A 26,226-nucleotide genomic window follows, 5' to 3' on the forward strand; every position below is an offset into this window, starting at 1 on the left:
AACGTGCTCTGAAATCTGAGCACACGGGCCTACAACATTTCCGCCTCCCTCGGAAATGCAGCCGCCGCAGCCGGGATTCGATCCCACGACCTGCGGGTCAGCAGCCGAGTACCTTAGCCACTCGACCACCGCGGCGGGGCAGACGGCGTTCAGGATGCCATCTATGTTGTAGGTGAGTGCTACCTGCGAGAATCGCTGGCAGCCTTTTGACGGGTTGCACCCTTGCAGACACTAGTGTACCAATTGTCGGACTACTGCCCAGAACTTGGCTGGTTCCGGGACTGATTGGCACCTACCTGACAGAATGTTCACTCTGCCACCACTCAATTGGATGCTCATCATAGATAGATATGTGGGGTTTAACGTCCCAAAACCACCATATGATTATGAGAGACACCATAGTGGAGGGCTCTGGAAATTTCGACCACCTGAGGTTCTTCAATGTGCACCCAAATCTGAGTACACTGGCCTACAACATTGCCGCCTCCATCGGAAATGCAGCTGCCACAGCCGGGATTCGATCCCACAACCTGAGGGTCAGCAGCTGAGTACCTCAGCCACTAGACCACCCCGGCGGGGTGGATGCTCATCATGCTGTGCCACGATGTCCCCACCTTTTGCTGAGCTGCACATTAAGCCGCACCACTCCTTGCTTGTCATCTGCTGAGCCAGTCTATCGCTGGCCTGTGGTGCTATGAACGGTTGTGTGAATGTGAGCACATCACTGTAGGCCACTGCATGTTCCTCAGGCTTTTTGATTTAGAGTGTAATGTGTACGGGATCCCTGTTGTTAGTGTATGCATTGTCGCGAGAGATCAGATTACGTTTGTTAATATATATGGGTGTACCAGCCTTAACATCTTGGGCTTTTTACTTCATCGCACTGCACACAGATTAAAATACGTTCTTTAATCATTTTCTACACACCTCAATCCCAAAAACTTTGGGCCGCGTACACTTACAACTGGAAATAGGGAAGATAAAGTGAGCAGTTCAAACACAAGTTCTCTAAGGCATGAAGACTCAATTCTTGCTAGGCCTACTGAGCTCGAATACTATCCTTCAAGATGGTGAAGCTCTGCACAACTTCTTTAGAAATCAAAAGTGTCTCTTCAGTGCTCATACAATCCCGCTGCAGTCCATTGACATCACGTACCCTCCACTGTCACAACATGCTGCTTTAAGAGACGTGTGTCACAGTTACAAGGTCATTTTCTCAAAGTCTCAAATGGACTTCACATGTCTTAGGGATGAATGACATCGCACTGATCTCCACAACAACATCCCAATCTCTCTGACCCCCCGTATAAGCGAAGGGCTTACCAAAAGCTTTTGCTGTCACTATGCCCGAATATCAAGCTATTAGACAATGTGCTCAACTTCCTGAGAAAATCTATGTATCTTCAACATTAGATATGACCTCAGACTATTGGCATGTCAAAATAAACCCAGAGGACATCACAACAAATTTCGTCACGTCACGTCACATCGGTCAGACGGTCGGATACATTAGCCCTGTTACACAAGTTCTATTACAGCTCACGTGGCCGGCCAGACTTCTGCTGATGCCGATTCTTCTGGTACGCCAATTAAAACAAGTGACATAGCAAGGAGCGTATGCTTTGCAGACAACTCTGGGGCGGTAGCCGCAGAGTCATCCTGTGTAACACTGGCAAATGTAAGCAGTAGCACAGGCATAGTCAAGAAACATACAGTTAGCTTGCCTGAACGTGGCGCAGTGATTACGTCATGTCAAAGTAGAGAGTGTAGCGTTCCTTACGAAGAGCAGGAAATGACTACGAAATCATTCAGTTTAGAAAATAAAAAGGAATTAGATGAAGGAGCATAAGAGTTGTGTTCAAATAACCGGTTGCTGCATTCGGATTTAGACCATATGGACAAGGACTTGCATCGTTTGTATATATCCTGGTTAATTCCACGAGAAGTGTGATTTTCTTAGTATTGGGCCGTACGCTGTAGCTTGGCTGTGAACTGTGTAGTAGACTTTCAGTAGATTTGTGTGCACATGCAAGCTAAAATAAGTAAATTGATTGTAAGATTGTACTGAAAGTTGGGCAAAATGCGTGTTGTGTGTCGTGACGCGCGCACTTATCTGCAGTTTTATCAAGCGGGAAAAAACTTTTCGAAAGGGGGACTTTTGTGGTGTGATTGTGCGCATTTAAAAAGTGCGCGACGCTATCAGCCTGAACCTAAAGGAACGACGAAGATGACGCTCAGTTATGGCACGTGTGGGCATGAGGATTTGAAACCAATAAGGTGCCTCCACGGAGAATTAGAAGAGCCATGGAAGAAAAACAGCGAAGCCAGGCAGACGTGGCTCAGTCGGGACCGAGTGAAGAAGGTGGCCAGGGCACGGGACTAGCGGCCAGCAGAGCTCCTGCATCAAGGTTGCTGCAGGCTCCCACCTGGACACAGAGCTTTTCTCGTCGTCTGGCGTGGGCCAGGTTTGTTCTGATCTTCAGGCGTTGTCCAAGAAACGTCTCCGGCTTTGTGTGCTAGTTGCGGCTGCCGAACGCCTAAAGGTCACTGACCTCAACTGGCCAAGGGTTTTCTCCCTCCAAGGCAACGATGTGAGCGGCTCAGCCACCTATTCGCCAGACTTCCCATGCTGCACGAGTGCATCTTCGCCGTTACTTCGTCGCATAATCTGAAAACAACGCATCCTGGTGTACAGTGATATGTGGGTTTTTTCTGTGAACATTTATTTCCGCGCACTGCTCGCGTCTTTCAGCCATCTGTTATTCCAGTTAACCTTTTTCTACTTTTGTATGCTCCGTTATTTGTCTGTTATTTACAATTTTTGGGGGTTACATAAATATATTGAGTGTTGGGGATTTGGTTGAAACAAATGATCTCATCGTGCCATTTCTTGATAATGGTTAAAAATTGGTTTTTGGTTTAAACGAACCTACATGAGAGCTTGCCCATTAAACAGCCTTGTGACAATGAACCAATTTTATGATTACTTTCTTGCAAGAAACCAAGCATTCCTTATTGTAACGCACCTAATGTGAGCATCAGTGCAGTCCTGCAGCAACGAGATCATATGGTAAAGAACACCCTGTCACTTATCACTACACAAGCTACTCGCACATAAATTAAATTATGCCATCTAAGAGCTTCAGTGCCTCGCTATAGTTGATGCTATTGAGGACAGTGGCACTGCTATCTCCATGGAAGGCCACTCACTGTTATCACCTATCACGCTGCCTTACAACGGCTCAAAAACATCCAAAATCCCCAGAACCACCTGTTTCGATGGTCTTTGAAGCTGTTTATGTATGATATCGACATTCAACACCAAAAAGAGAAGCGGATGCATTTTCTCGAAGTCCTGTGGTTCAACTCATTTCGCTACCAGAACTTCAAGCTTACCAGGATGATCACGTTCACTGCGAAACCGGGTCACTATTGTGACACGTAAAGAAAGTCACTAAGTATATGTTCCTCAAAAACTTGAACTGGCTATTCTGCACAAAAAAAAGTGCCAGTTCGGACATGTCAGAGTAAAAAAAACTCTAGGGTTGTTATCATCATACTACTACTAGCCGGAAATCATGACTGACGTTTCATGGTACGTTCGCCACTGAGACATATGTCAGCGCTGCAAAAAGCCTAAAACTAAGAGATTTAGAATACTCAATCACTACCACTGGGCAGAATAACCCTTCAATCTTTTAGCATTGGACACTATAGGTGGCTTTTCTGGATACAGCTCCATTGAGAAGTTTATTCACTAGTGATAGACCATGCTATGTAGTATCTCTGAATGTTTCCCCAGAAAAATGAAACTTTTGACGCATACATTTCGTGCCTTGCCAGCTGCAGGGAAGCCAAAGAAGTTATCTGATCGTGGATTCGTTTTTGCTGCTTCGCAAGCTCAAGAACTTCGTAAAACGCAGCAACGTCCACCAATTGTTCACGTTCTCCCAACACATGCCATGTAATTGCACGAACGAATGCACAAATCAGACTATAGTAAACCAGTTAAAGTGCAAAATGAACGAGCAGCTGCAGAAGTCTTGGGTCAAACATTTTTAGGATGTTGTCCACAGATACAATAGAACCCCACATGAAGTAATCCAATATCCAGCATCATACCTAATCAACGGAATACCTTCATACGATACCATTTTGGACAAGGCAATGGAAAGCGCACAAGAAGCAAGGAAAAGTGCAGTCAAGAACACGCTCGCCTACAATGACAAGAACAAGATCACATACAACAAAAAGTTCCTACCACAAGATCTTCAACCTGGCAAACTGATGCTCTGCAAACACCTTGGTGCCCAAAGAAAGCCAAGCTCCCCTCAGTCATAGAAGGGCCCTACACAATCCTTCATAAGCCTGTGAACTATGAGACTGGCCAATGTGTGTCACTGTTAAACAGCACTATCAACATTGTGCACATCAGCAAACTGCCCCACAACTATTGTCTCAATAGGTTGACGCTCCGCCGTAGGGAGACAGAAACAGGTGACTCTTCACGGGTGGACGGGAGAAATGAAGATGAGGAAAAAGAGAAGTTGAACGCTGGTTTAATCTAACTTTTCTTCCTCGCCTTCCTTTTGTACATTCACCCCTGAACCGTCACCCATTTCCCCTCCATCCGGGAGAGCATCAACCTATTGGAACAGTGGTAGTGGGGCAGTTTACTGACGTGCACAATGTCAGTAATTCTGGTTAAAGGCGACACACACACACGCACATGCATGCACACACACAAACACACTGAATTTTTTGAACGTCATTCATGCTAGACCCGACGTACTATATGCATAGAAGGAACCACGAAACTTTCACGAAAGTCTCTGCACTTAACATTTTCAGCTGGTAGACCAGCCTTCGTCATGGTAATATACCAACAATGTGTGTCCCCATTAAAACAGAACTACAGACATTGTGCACATTGCATTTCTCTGACGAAGGCTGGTCTACCAGCTGAAAACATTAAGTAAAGAAGTTTTCATTTAAGTTTTGTTGTCTCTTCCTTGCATGCATGCGCATATATATATATATATATATATATATATATATATATATATATTTTGAGCACTGACCATGCGCTATCAGTGCCAAACGAAACCCGAACAGTGGCAAGCCTTTGCGATAGCGTAGTGCGTGCCGTCCAGTTATCACGATTGACCGGCGCGCGCATCCTGTTCGGCAGCTTTCGCATATATGCGTGCCTGTTCGTAGTGATAAGTGAACAACGCACACTATAGCATCGCGAAGGCTTGCCGTTGTTCGGGTTTCATTTGACACTGATAGTACTTAATCTTCCTCTGTATGACCAAACCATTGTAGTGACCACATCGTCTGTTACGCGAGCTGGGCCGCTTTGGCTTGTGCATCTGGATTGAAAATATAACCTGGTTACTGCCGTACCGAACATTGTCTCATAAGTGGTGGAGCGTGCTTTGGTTCCCACGTCCTCCTGCTCTACCGGTCACCCCTGGGGCTCCAGTCTGGCCGACAGTTGCGCCCTCAAACAACAGCGATGACACAACCCAACGCGTCCGCTGCTGTAACCGCTTCTTCTCAGCCACTTAGGCCTAGTACCTCTCACCGAGACCCTCTGGTATTTTCCGGACTTCGCGGCGAAGTTGTCGAAGAATGGCTGGACAGTTATGACCGAACCAGCGTTTGTAATTATTGGGAAGAGGCGCACAAACTGCTCTACGCTCCTTCTTACCTCAATGGGGTTGCTAAAACCTGGCACTACAAGCATGAAAGCGATTTCTTCAATTGATTGGCCTCACGAGACACATTTTCGTCAGATAATTGGCATGTCTGCAGGATGCTCTGCGGTAGCGAAACAGAAGCTTGCTACCCACATCCAGGAGAACGACGAATCATATACGCCCTACATCGAAGATGTTCTGGCTCTCTGTAGCCGAGCCGAAAATGACATGACGGAGGCCAATCGCATCCGACACCTACTGAAAAGTTTAAACTCTATGGCCTTCAATGCTCTCATAATACAGAATCCAACTACAGTCCAGGACATTGTCACCACATGCCAATGTCTGGACGCGGTTTATTCCATGCACCTTTCACACGCTACCTGCGATACTTGCTCGCTTCGCTGGAGAGCATGAATTGTGAGCCCTTATCCCCATAATTGTCAGAGAGGAACTCCATGGTCTCGTTCTGGGCAATCCAACCATTGCATCTGTCCGCAACCTTCTGCCAACCCGCGTGAGGTAATCAAGGACGAACTGGCATCGATGACAAACGCCACATATGCCCCGTCTCCTGTGCCCTTTCGTGTGCCTTCGTATGCAGAAGTTGCATCATGGGCCCCTGCACCAGTTCCAACCGTGCCTGCGGACGTTGAATGCAACCATTTGGCTGTGATGGCAACACAGGGGCCAAGGCCACCCCACCATTCTACATGGCATCCTCTGCGCCACGCCTGGTTCTATTGTGGCATAAGGGGTCATATATCCCATTTCTGCCACCGCCGTCAGCAGGATGAACGACGTGGTTATTCAGCTTATGAAAAAGACTTTGCCCCCAGACCCAATGCGTACAATACCGCACCGTATCCGTCCACCTCCTGTCGGTCGCCCTCCCCTCCATGGTCTCAAGCCAGGCCTCATCCTTCTTATTCATCTCGTCGCGGTTTTTTGTCATCATTTCAGCGTACATCATCACCCCTGCGTCCCGCACGAATCTCTCTAGACAGCCACTCAAAAAACTAGAAGGCGCAGTTTTTGGAGGGAAAACTGCTCGTTGTCGAAACAGTACAACTCCGTCTCATCCAGCCAATCTAATGCCTCTTTGTGTAGAAGGTGTTTTTGTTGACGCCTTCATAGACACTAGAGCCGCCATTTCGGTAATCGATCGTGAATTGTGTTTTCGCCTGCATAAAGTGCAAACTCCTTATGTCAGCCCCATGCTATGCGGTGTGCTAATGAGAGCCCGATTTGCCCGCCTGATTAGTGTACTGCTCGTGTTTTCATCGATGGAATCTGTCATCACATACAGTTGGCAGTGCTGTCTTCGTGGCTGGGACTTAGGCCGAGACTTCTTGTCAGCTGTGTCTGCTGTGATTTCGTGTGGTCGGCCCCTCATTCGTATTACAGACACTGAGCTTTCTTCTGCTGCCGACATTTCGTCGCCCAACCTTGTCACAGCTGCATATTTTCTCCGCCCCGCCCCCCCGCCACGGACAAAACCCTGTTCAAACGATTGATTGATTGATTGATTGATTGATATGTGTGGTGTAACGTCCTAAAGCCACCATATGATTATGAGAGATGCCGTAGTGGAGGGCTCCGGAAATTTCGACCACCTGGGGTTTTTAACGTGCCATGTTCTTATGATCAAGCAAGTCACGAGACATTCTAGATGACCCAGTGTTTGTTCCTTGCCAGCACTGCATTTTTTTAGAGATCGCGATCGCATCTTGTTTAGTGCGGTTCTCACGTGGTTATGCAAGCATCACCGCCTGTAACATGAGTCAAAACCACTACTACTGCCAGAGGGGACCACTGTTGCCAGCATTACTGAAGAAGCATCGGTTTGTTATCGCCCTGTTACACTGTACGTAATTCTCAGCACAAGTTGCGCCTGCAGTGTTCGACAAACTTCGGGACTGTAACAGATCATTTCGTTAAGATAATGCCCACTTCGCAAACATTACAGATTAGTCTGGAACCTACGTCGCCGCAAGTGATAACGCTATAATATTCTATGGCAAGCGTGTACGTGCCGACACGCTTCTCTGCTCGTCAGTTGATCAACAGCCGACGCTCCGTTTGCCGCTATCAGTGTAAGTCTGCTACTGTAACCAGACTTTCCATTTACCGGGCACAGGTTCACCCATAAAACATTTTGTCCTGACCATCCAGTCTTCTGCCTTCAGCCACGTCACAATCGCGTGACAGAATATATATGTATACACACATATATATATACGGTATAATGTAAGGCTAATTTGTCTATGTTAGGGACAATATTGCCACCCACACGTAGTGGGTCGACTGCAAGAGCGGCTCTCAATCTGGAGTAAAAAAAGAAGATCCCGTGCTTCTTTTCCGCTCGAGAGCCAGCCACGACTGACACATTGTCCTAGAGCTAGCTACTCGGTGGTTTAATAAATCCCCCAGTACTTGTGATTCATCGTGACAAACTGGTGGAAGTGCTTGGTAGTCTCACGGATGCTGCAGACCCTCCAGGAAGCCGTAATACGAGTCCAATGCCAGTCAATACTTCCGTGCATCGGAGCAGCCGCCGAATCAGGGGATTGTCTCCGTAAGTCGACGATAGTGCTCCCACTACGTCGACAAACATGACCAGCGCTTTGGTGCAAACCTCGCCAACCGGCACCGAAAGCACGACGTCGAACCACTATACGTTGGAAAGCTCACGGGCACCGGCGACGTTCCATGGTACGGAGCGCGAGGACGTTGAAGACCGGTTGGTGAACTTCAAGTGCCTAGCCACCTTGAACCAGTGGGACGGCGCGGCGAAACTGGGTCGTGTCTATTTCTATCTCGAAGACGGGGCACGTACGTGGTATCGAAATCGAGAGGAGCAGCTGACGACGTGGCCCGAATTCTCTCGTAGACTTCTGCAGACCTATGCCAGCGCTGATCGCCAAGAACAAGCTGAACTAGCTATTCTGGCCCGCGTCCAGTCGCCAAACGTAACTGTGACCATGTACGTTAAAGACATGACGCTCCTGTTCTGACGGGCCAATTCAAGAATGATGGAGGACAAAAAGTTGCATCACTTGATGCGCTGTGTCAAGGACTAGCTTTTTGCCGGCCTTGTGCGAAGCCCTCCGAAGACGGTTGCGGAGTTCTTCTCCGAAGCCACGACAATGAAAAAAATGCTGCAGCAGCAATTCAACCAATATGACAGGCGAGTCAGTGATATGTCCACTGCTGATATTTTCACCACCGCTGGAACCAGCAATGACTGTCTACGTGAACTCATCCGCAGTATAGTACCTGAAGAGTTGCAAAAGACTGGTGTAACACCTCATCCTACGGTTAACTCTATTGCAACTGTGATCAAGGATGAGCTGCACAAGGCCCTCCGAGACACCTTGCCTCCTGATACAGCTGCGCCAACTCCTGCTGAATACCGCCGTGGGACAACCTACGCAGAAGCCATGAAACGCCCTGCTGCATCGCCGCCATTGTTCGTTCATCTTGTCCCGGTTGTTTCTCTCCAGTAAGCGCACACATGCCGTACTACGAAGGCACGTACACGCCACCACCCTCGCCCTTTATCCGTGGCGCTTCTGCCGCCCATCGTTCGGTGCAACCAGTCCAGTGCATCGACGATCGGCACACGTCTCCTCGGAAGTCTGATTGATGTTTGGTGCACACCTGATCACCGGCCTCTATGCTTTCACTGCGGAGAAGCTGATCACTTGTACTGCCAGTCCACATATCGCCGTCTTGGGCTTCACGGCTTCTGTGCGTACTCGTCGCCACCCCGTTACGGCCAGAGACCACGCGACATCGAAAACTATCTCTTCCAGCAGCATGCACCACCATCTGCTGGGTACCAGTCACGCTCGCCATCACCGAGGCGATGTTCGTCAACGCCCCAGAGGTATCGTACCACACGATCTCCCAGCCCCCGCCGGGAAAACTAGCTGAAGAGACCTCTGGGGGCGGGGTCGCTGAACGTCGAAGCGCTGAAGACCTCCTATTGTCGCAGAACTGTACAGAAACTCGTCCGACATCTCCTGCTGCTGCAAAGGATAGCCGGCTTTCACTCGACATAGCAGTGACAATTGATGGTTGTGCAGTTAAAGCATTAGTGGACACCAACGCAGACTATTCCATACTGAGCGGGAAACTTACAACGCAGCTGAAGAAAGTAATCACGCCATGGCATAACTCGCAGATTCGGACAGCTGGTGGCCGTGTCGTTACTCAACTGGGCACCTGCACAACTACAGTACAGATTCAAGGGTATACATTCGTAGCAAGCTGCCTTGTTCTACGTGAATGCTCCCGTGACGTCATTGTGGGAGTTGACTTTCTACTGGAAAATGGAGCTATCATTGATCTGCAAGAGTGCCGCGTCACGTTTTCAGTCCACCGAGCAATCAACTTGCAAAATGACGGAAGGCATGTCGACGTACTCTGTATTTCTGAACAGAGTGTGACGCTTCCTCCACGAGCAAGTGTTCTGGTCGACGTAACATGCTGTAGTTTGAGCGATGGTGATGTGGTGACCGAGACAAATTTAGAACACCTCCTGCAGCAAGGCATCTGTGCAGCTAGAAGTGCAATATACCTTCGTAATGGCCGATCTGAATTGCTCGTTACCAACTTTAGCAACGAGCATTGACACCTTTTCTGTGGTACTTCGATAGCGTTTGCCCACGAAGTAGCAAACGTCACCAACTGTCTCACGTCAGAACTAGTGGATACCGCAGACACGTCAATGAGTAATATTGACATCAATCCTGATCTGTCCACCGATAACCAGACTGCACTGCGAGCGCTCTTGTTCAAGTTCAGGTCTTGCTTCGCAAGTTGCTCAAAAATCCGCCAGACGTCCATCACTCAGCACAGGATCATTACGTACGAGGACGCACGCCCGATACACCAGCACCCCTACCGCGTGTCGGCTAAAGAACGTGAAGTGATACATACGCAAGTCCACAAGATGCTTGACGATGGTGTTATCGAACCATCGAACAGCCCGTGGTCATCTCCAGTCGTGTTGTCAAAAAGAAGGACGGGTCACTACGCTTGTGCGTCAACTACCAAAAGCTTAAAACGTGACTAAAAAGAATGTGTAACAGCTGCCGCGTATCGACGATTCGCTGGATAGACTTCGTCGTGCCCATTATTTCACTTCTCTCGATCTCAAAAGTTGGTACTGGCAAATCGAGGTAGATCAGCGAGACCACGAGAAAACAGCCTTCGTGACTTCAGACTGCCTATACCGATTTCGAGTACTCCCTTTCAGCTTGTGTTCGGCGCCGGCAACTTTTCAGCCAATAATGGACACTGTCCTCACAGTGCTCAAGTGGCAGACTTGTCTTGTCTACCTTGGTGATGTGGTGGTCTTCTCTGCCACGTTTGAGCAGCACCTTCACCGCCTGCGCAGCGTGCTGAAGGCTATTTGATCGGCGGACCTCACACTAAAGCCACAGAACCGCCACTTCAAGAACTCAAATTTCTTGGACATGTAATTAGCGCCGAAGGAGCCCAGCCCGATCCGGACAAGCTTGCTGCTGTTGCCGAATTACCAGCTCCTGTCGATAAGAAAGCCATCCGGCGCTTCCTTGGTTTGTGCGCCTACTATCGCCGGTTCATTCACGGCTTTTCACAGATAGCAGAACCTCTGACTCGTCTCACGAGGGACGACACGCCGTTTGTCTGGGAAAACGAGCAACAAGCAGCTTTTGATGAACTGCGACAGCGCATGCAATCAGCGCCCGTTCTCGCTCACTTCGATGATGATGCTGACACGGAGGTCCATACTGACGTTAGTAACGTTGGGCTCGGTGCAGTACTCGTTCAGCATCAAGAAGACATCGAAAAAGTGATAGCCTACGCCATGCAAGGCACTCCTTTTCCGTAGTGTAATAATTCGCCTCGGCCGTAGAGAAGCCGAAATGGCACGAATCGCGTGGTCTCTTGCACGGTGGTAGGCTGTCTGACGACATGAAGGGTTGTGCGTGACAGTGTGTCAGCGTCTTCATGCTATCAGCCGGACTTATGGACGATGGTAACATCAAACTCGTGCAGCCGCAAGCTCCACCGTGCTAGCCGTCCTGAAGGGTTGCGCAGGCTTGCCAACCAACAGAGGGCGTGGTGGTCCGTCGCTATCTTGAAGGGACGACCATAAAGGTACGGGTGAAACTTGGTGATTGCCCACACGACTGCAAGGCACTCCTTTTTTGTAGTGTATTAATTCGCCACGGCCACAGAGAAGCCGAAATGGCGTGAATCGCGTGGTCTCTTGCACGGCGGTATTATACGCGAAGGTCACAGAAGATAACATCCGGTCCCATGTTTTGTGCTTGTCACGGACGGCCATTTTTGGCGACACCGCGTCACGGCAATTAACGGGTGCCGTACTCCCCGACTGACCGTGAGAAACGGTGGCGCGTGAAAGGGAGCCGAGAAGTGCAAAATGGGGTGCTCTTCTTAGAACGTCGCCGCCGACGGTTAATCCTGTTGTAACTGTGGCGGCGTCTGCAAGGTCGTAGAAGGCCGCGGTATACCCCGAACAAGGATTAGACTACGAGACACACCGGCTGAGAGCCAAACGTTTGACCGTTCCCACGGGGAAAAGCGTGGGAAACGCTCTGGTGGCCAATCCGTATGACAACAACCCGACAGGTTGTCACTCTCGCTAGTTGAGGGCCCTCTCCCAATTAAAAAGGGGTTGGGTCAACATATTTTTGGGGCGGAGTTTCCCATCAATTAAACGCGCATGATTGGACCCAGATAGAGGTCTCTTGTCCCCAAGGAAGAGAGCGAGGAGACACGAGGGGGATTTAAGCGCAGGATTTTGCCCTGCTAGGCTGACTAGTCGCTGACCAAGATGGGGTAGAAACAGATCAACAAGCATCTCTTCTAGAAGTTTTTAGTGTGGCTCTGTATCGGCTGGCCACCTAAACTTAGCCGTTCGTCTAGTTGTGACGCGATATTAACGTCTGCAACGTAGACATCGGGACTTCGCCTCGAGTTAGCTCAACCTGCTCGAAGTCACCTGCAAGCACTAGCCTCCCGGAGCCACCAGCGTTGCAACACCGCCGACATCGCAGTTGTGCCAGAACTCTCTTCGACTTCTCGCGTCCGATCGTCGGGGACACAACGCTGCCGGTCATCACACGTATGCCTTCACCTGTTTATATCTTCGAACTTTCTCCTGCGTAGTTCTATTGTTGTTAGATTGTGTAGTTTGTAATAGTTCTCTCGCGTAAGCTGATTTATTGTTTTTGTATGTATTTTTTAGTTGTATCAAGTGTTGATGTATTTTGTTAGTTGTATTGAAGTGTTGTATTAGATCCCGTGTGCTGCAATATCACTAGAGTAAAGTTTGTTTTGTTTTCTCACGTCTCTGATCTTTTCACTGTCTCTGCTTGTGTACGGGACGAACCAACCTGCTGTCATTCCCGTCGCCGACTTCGTGCTGGCGACGCTAGAGTGGCAGCTTGTAACAGTGCTGTACGTCAATGTACATTGAGATCATGTCTGCGAGGGTCTTATTCAGTCGCTCAGTAAGTCCGAAGGTTTGTGGGTGGTACCCAGTTGTCTTTCTGTGCCTGGTATTGCTCAGTTTGAAAACTTCTTCCATAAGTTGCACCGTGAATGCCGACCCTCTGTCCGTTATTATACTGGAAGGAGTAAAACGACTGAATAACACCTTCGCAGACATGATCTCAATGTACATCGACGTACAGCACAAAACATGGGACCGGATCATGCCTTATGTGACCTTCGCATATAATACCGCCGTGCAGGAGACCACGCGATTCACGCCATTTTGGCTTCTCTACGGCCACGAAGTGCAGACCATGCTGGACTCTATGCTACCGTGTCAAGACGAAGACGAGTAGGCAACTGATGCCGAAGAATTCACAAAGCGCGCTAAGGAAACCCGGTAGCTCGCGCGACCGCACATCGGCCAGCAACAGCAGGCAGACGCACGACGCTATAACACCCGCCACAGAGAAGTGTTTTACAACCCCGGAGACCAAGTTTGGGTGTGGACGCCCGTCCGCCGCTGTGGCCTTAGTGAAAAGTTACCGAGCAGGTATTTTGGCCCATATAAAGTGTTACCCCGCGTCATTGACGTGAACTACGAAGTGGTTCTGGACTTAACATCCCAGGCACGGAGCAGGACACGACCGACGCCGGACGTCGTTCCTGTGTTGCGCATGAAACCATTTATTGCGCATTGTTAGTAACTTTGTCTTTATCGTACACCGCTCTTTAGGTTATTTACTTACTTTTGTGAACTTGCTTCTTCGTTCATTGACTTTTTCTATATTGGCACGCTGTTTAATTTCTACTTTTACTTTATCCGAATTTCCAATTTCTTTTTTTTTTACATGCGTATGTTGTAACATCGGGGTGGGGCTATGTATTTTTCTTTCCCTCTTTTGGGACTGTTTTTTTTTTTTTCTTTTTGAAAGGGGGGATAATGCCACCCACACGTAGTGGGTTGATTGCAAGAGCTTCTCTCAATCTGGAGAAAAAAAAAAAAGAAGATCGCGTGCTTCTTCTCCGCTCGAGAGCCAGCCACGACTGACACATCGTCCTAGAGCTAGCTACTCAGTGGTTTAATAAACCACCCCCAGTACTTGTGATTCATCGTGACAATATTAATGAGAACAGACAATAATGCCAAAGAAAGCGTAGAGGGTGTACGTAGTAATAGTAATGAAAATGTGAAGAAAGAAAAGTAGATTAAAAGGTCACTTGGTGCCAGCAGTGACCAAACTTGCAACCTTATGACGCTCTACCATTCGAGGTACGGCGACAATCGCCCCCGCCCCCCCCCCCCTTCTATGCATGCATTTAAAAATGGGGGTGTCATGCAGAAAGTTTTCTTTCTTCACATTCACATTACATTTCTATACTTTTATTGGCATCAGTATCTGTTTGTTTTCATTATTATGGTGCCAACAAAGAAAAATGAGTCCTTAAAATTTTCCTTTTATTTTCCCTCTAAACAAAAGGAGATAGTTTGCACAAAGCCCACACTGACTACTGTCCCCTCATGACTCCGCATGCATTTGTTGGCTTCCACTGCTATAAAATGCAGTGCATTTCATGTCAGTAAAAATTGTTGGAGCTGGCACCCGTCCTGTCATGCACTTGATTCCATCTAATGTAGTACTACCATATTTTAAGCAAACAGGCATTTGCTAACTGCAAGGTCATGCAGTGCAGCTCACCACAGTCTCAGGGTAGCCGCGACATGACATTCTTCCTCTGCTGTTGCCAGAACTGCAGCGGAGCCAACTGCAAGAAAATGTGAAAATGTCATCTTGCAAGTGTGAATATCACAGCAGCCATTTCATTAGGACTGAATTCTGGCACAGAGAGTAAAGCTAACATTATTCAAACATACATCATATAAAACCTCATAAATGCAAAGTTGCATCTGATACAAAAGCACTTACATTTTATTTATTTACACTCATACCTACAGCGCCATTCAGGCATTACAGTGGGGGCTTACAGAGAGAATTTATACACCATACATTTCAAGAACATTGGTAGAGAAAGAAAACAAAAATAGAATTAGAACCATGATAACTAAGGAGAAATAGTGGCATATATTGTTGTCAATACACATCAGTGACATAAAGGTCATGTAACCTACACGAAGAAAGAGAAAAAAAGTTTTACTGTACAAACATAAAACACACAAAACTATGTGATAAAAACTAAACAGTGCATAAAATTCAACTGCAGGCGAAGAACGAGATATCAAAGAGCGGCCACAAAAGCTTCATTATTTAGTATGCTCACCGTATCAGCATGCAGAAAGTTTCCTTCAGAAACTGTTTTGGGGAAAAAAAGTGCTTTAAAACAAGATTAGTCCTGCTACTATATTCTCTAATTTTGAGCTCATGATCTGTTCATCTTAATATATAATGAGACTGAAAAATGTACCAATTACAGTCTATTCCAATGTGGCCATAAATATATTGTGAAAAAGCTTCAAGCGTCAAATTTGCCATCTTTTTTTTAGAAGCTTTCATTTTAATGTGTCCTTTATAGCACTAATGCCAAGGTTTCTTTCATAGCTACTAATAACATACCTTCCACACATGTTCTGAACTATCTCAAGTTTGATGCAATGGGCATTCATGGGAGGGTCCCGCACAGTGCACCCATACTCTAAAATTGGTCTGATGTAGCTCTTGTAGAGAAGACCGCGGGCCTGCTGAAAAGTCAGCTTTGTGTTACATCGCAAGAATTCTGACATCTTACATGCCTTTGCTGTAATGAAATCGACGTGCCTGTGCCAACACAAGGATGATGTAAGGAACACGCCCGAGTACTTATACTGAGAAACAGTTCATAACGGAAAACCACACAGATTTTAAGGCGTCGATGTTATACTTTTTTTTTTCGGAACGCATGTGGACAGTTTTCTGCACGTTTACTTGCATTTGTGATTCACGGCACTAGTTTTCTATTTTAGTTAAATCACTTTGTAAAATAACAGTATCCGCGATGCTTGTAACTTCCCTATATATTATTAGATCATCGGCAAACAACTTGATGGAAGAAGTTGTCATGAGTAAGAGGACACAAGGCCCGGGTCCTGGATCAGAGATACCAGAATTTTTCCATCTTCCGGCCCAGTCACTTATCGTCCTGGGTGGCAAGGACGGATTGGGAGAAGTTCGCGGCTGTCACCAAAAACTAGGATATAAACAAGGAGGAGACTATAGAGTTTTTTAAGATGGCTTAGCAACAGGAAAGAGAGCATTACCAGCACGAGCGAGTGCACGAGCAGGATGAACGAATAATCGCAGAGCAGGAAATAAAAAAAAAATTTAGAATAGAAATTACGTCTGACATAAGTGAATGAGGCATCTCGAGATGATGCAAGTGCAGTTAGTGCATCACTGACGGCGTTGGGCAATTCGCTATCTCTCAGAAGAAAGCTTCTCTGCCCTCGTAAGTTGATGGAACCCTTCGCTGAGAAGGGACGACTTAGATGCCTATTTGCATCGTTTCAAAAGGATTGCGGTAGGGCAAGGCTTGGAGAGAAGTGAGTGGGCCAATGCCTTGAGTCTTTGTCTAGTAGGAGAGGCACTAAGTATGTTTGGCAGCATGCCAGCAGAGGAGTCGCTAGAAAACGATTTGGTCAAGAAAACTTTATTGGAGCGATTCCGACTGACAGCAGGTTTCGGGAAAAGTTCCCCAGAACGTTTAGGCCTCAGAACACCGAGACTGGCATGCAGTTTGTCTGCCGCTTTGCTAACTATATTAATCGCTGGATCGAGCTGTCGGAGGCCGAAAAAACATACTGTTATGTTTAGAAGTGTGTTTATTACGCTGTGGCGTACTGGTAGACTTGAAAAGGTCGTGCACCAGAGGCCTACCTCGCTAGCCGAACGTCCTCTTCTCTAATATGCCTGTTCCCCGCTACCCAGAGGCTCATACTCAAATCACATATGCATAACATTTCCCTCTACACAGACGAAGCCTACCGGGCGAGTTAAAGAGTCTCTCTGAGAATATAGCGCTTCAAACGTGCTATATGGACAAGTTCAGTTTTTGCAGATCGTCGGCCATTTGAATGAAGACGTGCTACGCAATAAGTTAAATCGCTTATGCTGTCTAGAAACCCATAAGGTCCCGCATAGTGTGCCAGCAATTTTTCACACAACCCACGTTTCCTATTTGGCGTCCACAGCAACACGAGGTCTCCGCAATTATACATCACATGTCGACGCTGACGGTCAAAACGTGTCTTCGAGCAATCTTGCGAAGCGAGGGTGCACAGGTAAGCAAGATGTCGGGCTTCTGCACGGCAGACGATCTCGGACATGCCGGAATCATGGTGGTCTAAAAACGGGAAGACGGTATCTAGGGTATGACGAGGTGGCCAAGCATACAGAAGAAAGAACGGACTGTAGCTGGTAGTCTCATGCTGTGCGATGTTAAATGCCTAAGTGATGAAAGGTAGCCATCCCAGTTCTTGTGATCTGCTGCGACATAGAAAGCATGTTCGTGAAAGTCCTGTTCATTCCGTCAGGCCGTTTGTTTGGGTATGATATGACGTGGAGTGCGGAAAGCTTGAAGCGCATAGACGAAGCATCTCTTCCACCACGTCTGCAGTGAATTGTCGCCCACGATCACTGATAACAATATTAGGAGGTTTATGTCGTAGAACCACAAAACACAGCATGAATAAACACACATCAGCTGCAGTTGTTGAAGGTATAGCAACTGTCTCGTAGCACCGTGTAAAGTGATCGGTACATACGACTATCCAGCGTTTGCCATTAGAAGACCTCAAAAAGGGACCTAGAAGGTCAATATCAACTTGCTCGAATGAAGTTCAAGGGGGTGGAATGGGATGTAGTCGCCCTGGAAGAACACTGGTAGGGCGCTTGCGGCGTTGGCACTTCTTGCAACTAGAGATGTACTGTTCCGTTGTCTGGCGCATTTTCGGCCAGTAAAATCTTTCTTGAAGCCGGCAAAGAGTTTTCGCTCTGCCTAGATGGCCGGACGTTGGGTCATCATGCATAGCCTGCAAGACGGAAGCGCGAAGACTCTTCAGAACCACGAGAAGATATCGTAAGCCGGTCGTAGCATAGTTCTTTTTGTACACAAGCCCGTCGCGCATGCAGAAGCGAGTCGCCAATAATCTTGACTCGGTAGGAAGGAGTTCCTGTATGGTGCGGTCCCTTTGCTGCTCAATTTAAAAGGCGTTGCTATAAGGAAATGGCCGGTCCAACAGCGCGATATAGGTGTCAAAGCTGTCCGCATCGCAGTCCGTCGATGTAAGCGGTAGTCGCGAAAGACAATCTGCATCAGCGTGACGAGGACCGCTCTTATAGGAAACCGTAAAGTCGTATTCCTGCAGACGGAGTGCCCAGCGCGCTAGTTGACCATATGGGTCACGCAGATTGACCAACCAGCAGAGCGAATGATGATCTGTCATGATGGTAATGGGCCGTCCGTACAGGTATGACTGGAAGCGCTGCACTGCGAAGACTACTGCAAGGCATTCTTGCTCTGTGACGGTGTAGTTAAGCTCGAACCTGCTTAGCGAGCGACTTGCATACGCAACGACATGTTCTTTGGTATCCAAGCGTTGAACCAACACGGCGCCTACACCGACACCACTAGCGTCTGTGTGAAGTTCAGTGGGAGCCAGAGGATCGAAGTGTCGAGGAATCGGATGGGATGTCAAAAGGAAGTTCAACTCAGAAAAAGCGGACGTACATTCCGGAGTCTAGTCAAATGGCGCGCCTTTCTGAAGCAGGCCCGTGAGTGTGTGCGCGATATTGTCAAATCCAGGGATGAATCAACGGAAGTATGAGCAGAGGCTCAAAAAGCTGCGTAGTTCTTTCGCTGAGTGAGGTTGCTTGAACGCCTCCACTGCAGCCGTTTTCGTGGGATCCGGCCGCATGCCTTCTTTGTTCACCAAGTGTCCAAGGACGAGTGTTTGGCGTTCTGCAAAACATTTCTTTTAGTTGAGCACTAAGCGTGCTTTGCTTAGGCAGTTCAGCATGAGGCCGAGGCGTGTGTTCTGATCACAAAAAGTGCACCAAAAATCACAACATCGTCCAGATAACACATGCATACTTCCCACTTCAAACCATGCAGAATGTTGTCCATGAAGCGTTCAAAAGTTGCCAGCGCATTGCATAATCCGAATGGCATCACATTGAATCCAAAAAGTTCACTCCGCTCACTCCACGAAACATATCAGCACGGTCCCAACGGAACATAACCTTTCGTCCAAGAAGGAATTTGAATGCTAGACTCATGGTTGCACCGGTGTCCACTAAGGCCATTGTTTTCGCAGCGGCTTTGGTATCTCGTGAGATGCGCTTCCAGGGAATGTTGGTGTTCGTGCAAAGCCGGACAGGTGGGATCTCGGTGAGCGGTCGTACCTTGGCGGCTGCCGGTAGTTGCACTACCTGGCAATGTGCCCTTCGACGCCGCAGTTGTAGCAGACGGGTAGGGATCGTTCGCCGAACCACTACTGAGAGCGCTCCGCTGTGTAAGGTCGCCTACCTGAACGGAGTGGAGCAGCTTGCTGAACGGGAACTGCCCACCTCTGTGTAGCGGGGCCGGTACGATGGCATCCGTCATACCGCTGGTCAGGCGCGAATGAGTCTCGGCATGGCCAGGAAGTTCCAGCTTTGCTAAAGTCTGTCACACATACCGATGGTGGCAGAGGAGCGAACGGCGCCGGGTAGTAGGATGAACAGGTAGGCAGATGATGGATGGTGCCGTCGACCAGTGTGTCTTGTCGCTGTAGCTCTTCGCGCACTATTACCTTGATAGTAGCGGCAAGGTCGGCAAGCGGGCTTACGTTGACGCTGGCGACCGTTGTTACATTTGCCAGCCTACCAAATTTCAGGGCAATACGATGGGTCTTCAGTTTTTCGAAAGTACGGCAGTGACGTTGGACGGCGGAGACGGAAGTGAGGTCTTCCCTGCCTATCAAAAAATTGTAGACGTCCTCTGTTATACCCTTCAGAAGGTGTCCGATTATGTCCTCTTCAGACATATATGGGTCTATGATCTTGCAGAGCATCAGAACCTCCTCTATGTAGGTGGTACACATTTCTCCAGGAGTCTGGGCTCTTTGAGCTACTGTGCGCTCCGCACTTTTCTTTTTCGAATCAGAGTCGCCGAAGCATTTCTTGAGTTCTTCGGCGAAACAATCCCACGTTGTTAAGGAACCTTTGTGGTTTTCGTACCACATCAAGGCGGTTTTCGTGAGAAACAGCCCGACATTTCCCAGTTGGTCGGTGGGATCCCAGCTGTTGTACCGGCTCACCCTTTTGTAATGTGTCAGCCACGCATCCCCAGGGTTGATGACCTAGTGTGGAAGGAAGGAAGGAAAAACTTTATTCACGAGTGTTTGGAACAGAGGTCATGAGCTTGATGGTTGGGGCCCCAAGTTCAGGGCTCCAGTGGCTACTGCCATCGCCTCCCTCACGTGACCCAGAAGTGCAAGCTGCACCTCTGGATCAAAGCTGGCGAGCTGTGCCTCCCATTGCGCGAAAGTATTAGAGAGCTTGTACTGTCCTAAAAAGGTATCTGAAATTGGTGGTCGGTTTAGGCATCCCCAAAAATGTGGTAGAGCGATGGAGAGCCGCCACACCTCGGACAGGTTTGCCCATATAGCTACACCTTTCAACTACACCATTCAACAAAAACAACAAAAAACATAACACTGTATGATAAAGGCAATCATTCCACTATAAACTCAGATCTCGATCAATTCACTGCTTTCTTTCTTATCGACCTTTCAAAGCGTTCGGTTGAAGCTAATTGGCTGTTATTCAAAAACAAAATGTTAGATCTATTCACCAAGCTTGTGCCCACGATTACCGTAACCGAGAAAAAGTCATCCCCGTGGTTTAACATCACATTGAAACGCCTAAATAACAAAAAGAAATGACTCTTTCGATCGGCAAAGCGGTCCAATAGCGCATGTGCGTGGAACAGGTGCTACGCTGCAGAAAAAGAATTCGATAAACTTGCTAACAAAGAAAAACTTTTATTTTTTTCACAAACATTGCCCGCTATATTAAGCAACAACCCCAAAAAATTCTGGCACACAATCAACCCCAGTACCTTCCAACCATTAGTACTGCACAACAATCAAAACCATCCAATTCCCTATCACGAGGCCGCTGAACAACTTAACAGCTTTTTTTTTCCATGTTTACCGTTGAACCTGTCGATAACTTGCCGTCATTTCTTAATCTCAACCATAGCGAGATGCCGGACATCACATTCTGCTCAAATGGCATCGCAAAACTAATCGACTCACTGAAACTCACATCTTCATGCGGCATCGATGGTATCAACGCGAAAATGCTCAAAAACACGAAATCAATTGCTAGTACAGTACTCTGTCATATTTTTCATCAGTCACTATCATCAGGAGTGGTGCCGGAAGACTGGAGAGGGGCAAGAATGTTCCAGTGCCCCAAAAAGGCCCTTCATCTTTTTGCAGCAGTTATCACCCCATTTCCCTTGCAAGCGTTTGCTCCAAACTAATGGAGCATGTTATTTACTCTAACATCGTCAAGTTCTTAATCAGCAATAACTATTTTCATTCCAGCCAGCACGGCTTTCACTCAGGATTTTCATGTGACACACAACTAGCTTTATTTTATCATGACATAAGTTCCAGCCTCGACATAAACATACCTGTTGACGCCCTCTTCTTAGACTTTGAAAAAGCATTCAACAAAGTCCCGCATTAACGGCTACTACTAAAGCTTTCTCATTTAAACATTAATACAAATGTATTTAATTGGATTCGCAGTTTCCTTACCAATCGCCAACAATTTGCGCATGCTAACTCCGTCTCATCTAGCCGTTCCTCTGTAATCTCTGGTGTGCCGCAAGGTACAGTGCTCGGACCATTACTTTTTCTCATTTACATCAATGACCTTCCACCAAACATCTCTTCAAGCATTCGCCTCTTTGCAGACGACTGCGTCGTATACCGTCCCGTAGCAAACAGCGCAGACACTACTACACTTCAAAACGACCTCAATCTAATTGTATCCTGGTGTGATAGGTGGTTAATGTCTTTAAACATAAAGAAAACTTCATTGGTATCTTTTCATCGCAGACCCCATCACCAGTCAGCAGAATATACAATTTCCGGCTCTGCAGTCTCACCCGCTGGATCTTACAAATATCTTGGTGTCACATTTTCAAGTAACATTTCCTGGTCAGCCCACATGACTAACATAGCCAACTCTGCGAATCGCACTCTGGGTTTTCTACGTAGACACTTAAGATTTGCGCCCCCATCAGTTAAACTAATATCGTATGTCACACTTGTTTGTCCAAAATTAGAGCATGCATGTTCTGTCTGGGATCCCCACCAATCTCATTTATCCAACATTCTCGAATCGATTCAAAACCGTGCTGCGCGTTTTATCTACACTGAATATACCTACAATTTTAGTGTTTCCAAACTTAAACCTCGTGCTCAGCTTTATAATCTAGAATTACGACATCACATATCTTGACTATGCCTTTTTCACAAATTTTATCATGACCCCATCAAAGTTCCAGCCATCATGCCAGTCCATCGCTCATCAAGCCGCACAAACCATTCAAGCGCAGTGTATCCTCCACCAGCCCAAAGAACCGCACATCTTCGCTCCTTTTTTGTGACAACCGCACGGGAGCGGAATCATCTGCCTGCAACTACCGTGCATCACTCCGACCCACATCAATTCAAGATTGCCCTTGAATCAATTTTTTTTATTCTGTAATTGATACCCATCCCTCATGTAATACACCAGCTGGGGCCTTTGAGGTATTAAAAAAAAAAATTTTGTTTAATCTTTGAAGGTTGGGAAAGACTCCCATTTGAATTCTGCAGAGGTCAAGCCCATCCTCTCCTTCTAATGATTTGTGGGGGCGTGCTGTATTTTTGTCGCATGCCTCGCAGGTTATCAAGGATTTCACAAAGGGCCATTCTGGATGGGTCATTATCCTCCTTGTTAGCTGCCTTTTGGAGTGTTATAAAGCTTTGAAAGTGCTGCCAAAACACTGCTAGGGTTCATGAGCCCTCGAGCAAGTGCAGAAGAATTCCGATACTAAGAGAATAGAGCAGGGAACAAGAGAAGAGAAGGCAAAGGTAAAGAAGAGCCCAGGTAAATCGTAGGATAGAGTAGTAAATGGCAGATACAGGGGACGGTGCCAATCTTTGAGTGTTTAGGTGTATCCTTAGAGGGTGCAAAAGACGAGAGAAATGATAGAACCCTGAGATACAGATTAAACAGGATTTTAGGCAAATTTACGCTCGAACTTTATGTTTAAACTTTATGTTTAAGCCAAGTTTAAGCCAAAGGATTCAGACATGGAGTGTCTTATGAATCAAATAAGGAGGTGATATTCTGGAGGATTTAGATAAACAAAACATTAGTCAGTCAACTGATGGTGCCAACATGATATAGGCAGGCCACTTTAAAACACTACTATGTGAATTGCAGAAGGGATCCCAGAAGTCTACGCATAGAACTTACTAGAGGTGTGTTTCAGCAAGGCATTCACAGATACAAACCAGTTTGTGAAAAGATGTGCGAAAGTGTCCAGTGAAGTGTCCACATGATGTTGCAAAATAGTGTAGAGATGATGGACTAATGTGTACTGGACAATGAACCATGGGAACAGTGAGTGTGTATTTGTGAACTGTTGGTGCAATAAATTAGTGAATTGTGTGATACTGTGGTGGTGGGACAAGTAAAAGCATGCAACGATGGAAGGTGACATGCTACCTGTGCACGAGTGATGACAAGTGATGTCCACAACAGGAGACTGCATCCCAGAGAAGGACAAAACCAGTTATTTAAGAAAAAACCTCTTAAAATGAGGGGCCAATGTCATTAGTAAGAGGGCATGAGTCCCAAGATGGCGCATTAACATGCCACGTTCACGTACGAGATTGGTCAGAAAAAGGCCTGTGACATGCGACCTGAGCTGTAATAGGAAATTCCAGAGGATAACCTGTCACTGTGCGTTGGGACTTCGAACTGCTAAGCTCAGGAAAGTCAGCGTCGCTACAGCACGGAAGCAGTAATGCCATTCGGTTCCGAGGCTGTCGGCAAAGAGGATCGGGCAGACTGGTGTATACATAGGCTGTGTTGTTAAGTTAACTTTTGGGTGCTTAATGCGAAGTCTGTCTACTGGTTTTGTCCGTCCTTTGTATAAAGTGTGTTTGTTTTGGCATGCCCCTCTTTCGTCTCTCTCAATCCAGTTCGGAGATAAATTATGACAGAAGCGATGGTGTCGGGAAGATCGTTTATGAATAATAAAAGGAGGAAGGAACCCAACACTAAGCTTTGAGCGAGACCAGATGTTACGCTAGCGGTACCCGATTCTGCACCATTTACCACTACGTACTGAGCAAGTACTTACACACAAGAAGCCTGTGATCTACAAGGTCGAACGCTCTCCTGAAGCCTACAAATATCGAATCAACACAGGAGCATTCACCCAGTGCACTACAAACTTAGTAAAGAAATTCTGTCAATGGAGTTATGCAGGAAAGCCCTCATCCAAAACTATGCTGTCTTGAAATAAGATTAGGATTGGTGATGTGTGGCATTACATTGCTGCACAAGACGTACTCTAATATTTTGCAGGCTATGCTTGTTAAAGGTATCGGTCTGTAGTTGTTGACCAGTTCACAAGGACCTGACACAGGCACAACACACGCCATCTTCCAGTCGTGTGGTAAGCTTCCCATTCTCAATGATTTTGAGTATAGTATCTGAAAGGGACACAAAGACAAATAACAATTTATGTCATAGTGAAAGCCCAATGTATGACATCTAAAATGACAATATTATCAACAGCAGTGCCCTACTTACCAAAAAATTAAGGTGAATGCGCAAGAATACATGCACCGCAGTAGGACATTCTTAAAATGATACTGATGACGTCAGACAAACCGGCTACAATTAATCACTACTAATCGATCTAGCTACACTAAACCTTCCGTGAATCAAGAGACGCAATAAAATGCTGCTTGTTGATTTCCGTTTGATTCATGAAAAAAAGAACCGCCGGACGTTACTATGGGGGAATGACACGAGTGGTTGAAAAATTTAATTTTCGCGTGGTTACACTGGACAGGTCGTGCCATCTAGTGGGGCGTAGTTGAACCAAAACACGTCTGCCATCTCGGAGCCAATGGCAGGAAATTGATCAATGGCTGTTGTTGCTGCTGTGGCTCCTGCTGCTTTCGTTCTGTATACTAGTGTCAAAGACTGCGCAGCAAAACCAGGCAAGGTTGTGCATGTGATGCGAGTCGGTCCGCTTTGAGGCGGGTAATTTGTAGTGCATTAACCCGATGTGGGCCACTAAAACGCGGTTTCATTTTAAAATAAGCCGTTGCTTTGCACAAAACTGACACTACTAGATTCCTGGACCGCTATTTCAACAATCAATGTCGACTTAACCTTGCCTTTAGTGTCTCTTTAAGGAAGGGGGTGATGAATGGTGCACAAATTTCAAGAAAACTGCCTCTCGATCCATCCAGACCTCCTGCTTTGCTAGGATCTAAATGTTCGAGAAGACACAGAATGCCGTTTTCATCAATACCTATGTCATCTATGTTTGCCATGCATCAATTAGTAGGTGAAGGCATAATGCTGTTTGACGAACGCAACAAAAATATGGAGGCAAAAAATGTGTTAAAACAGCTGATCTTATCTAAGCTATATTCTGTTTCTTTTCCGACATGCTGAAGTGAAGGATTAAACACTCCATCTATTTATTACGTTTGACAAGATTCCAGAACTTTTCTTTTTTAATCGAAAAAACAAATGGTTGAAAAATTCTTTTTTCACATGACAGATTTTTGTTTCCGGAAGTTTTGTGATGGTTTCAGGTTGCTGGCAAGTCTCAGCGGTAGGATTTTTGTTCAATTTTGTATATATTCTGTCTTTACAGGTAAAGTGCTACAGTTCACCTTAAACCATGGCTCAGATTCAGTATGACGTGGAGTCTG

The 26,226-nt window shown here is 46.8% G+C and overlaps 1 protein-coding gene across 3 annotated transcripts in view; it reads right to left on the reverse strand.

The window, feature by feature from the left end:
• The window catches only part of Pi3K21B (phosphatidylinositol 3-kinase regulatory subunit alpha), a 165,667-nt gene that overhangs the window by 131,210 nt on the left and 8,231 nt on the right, over positions 1-26,226 (reverse strand). For all 3 annotated transcript variants that reach the window (XM_075874876.1, XM_037432170.2, XM_075874877.1), the window contains exon 2: positions 14,921-14,987. In XM_075874876.1, the coding sequence (XP_075730991.1) occupies positions 14,921-14,950 (30 nt within the window). In that variant the 5' untranslated portion in view covers positions 14,951-14,987. The remainder of the gene's footprint in view (positions 1-14,920; positions 14,988-26,226) is intronic.

This window comes from Rhipicephalus microplus, chromosome 10, assembly GCF_043290135.1.
Source record: "Rhipicephalus microplus isolate Deutch F79 chromosome 10, USDA_Rmic, whole genome shotgun sequence".
NCBI lineage: Eukaryota > Metazoa > Arthropoda > Arachnida > Ixodida > Ixodidae > Rhipicephalus > Rhipicephalus microplus.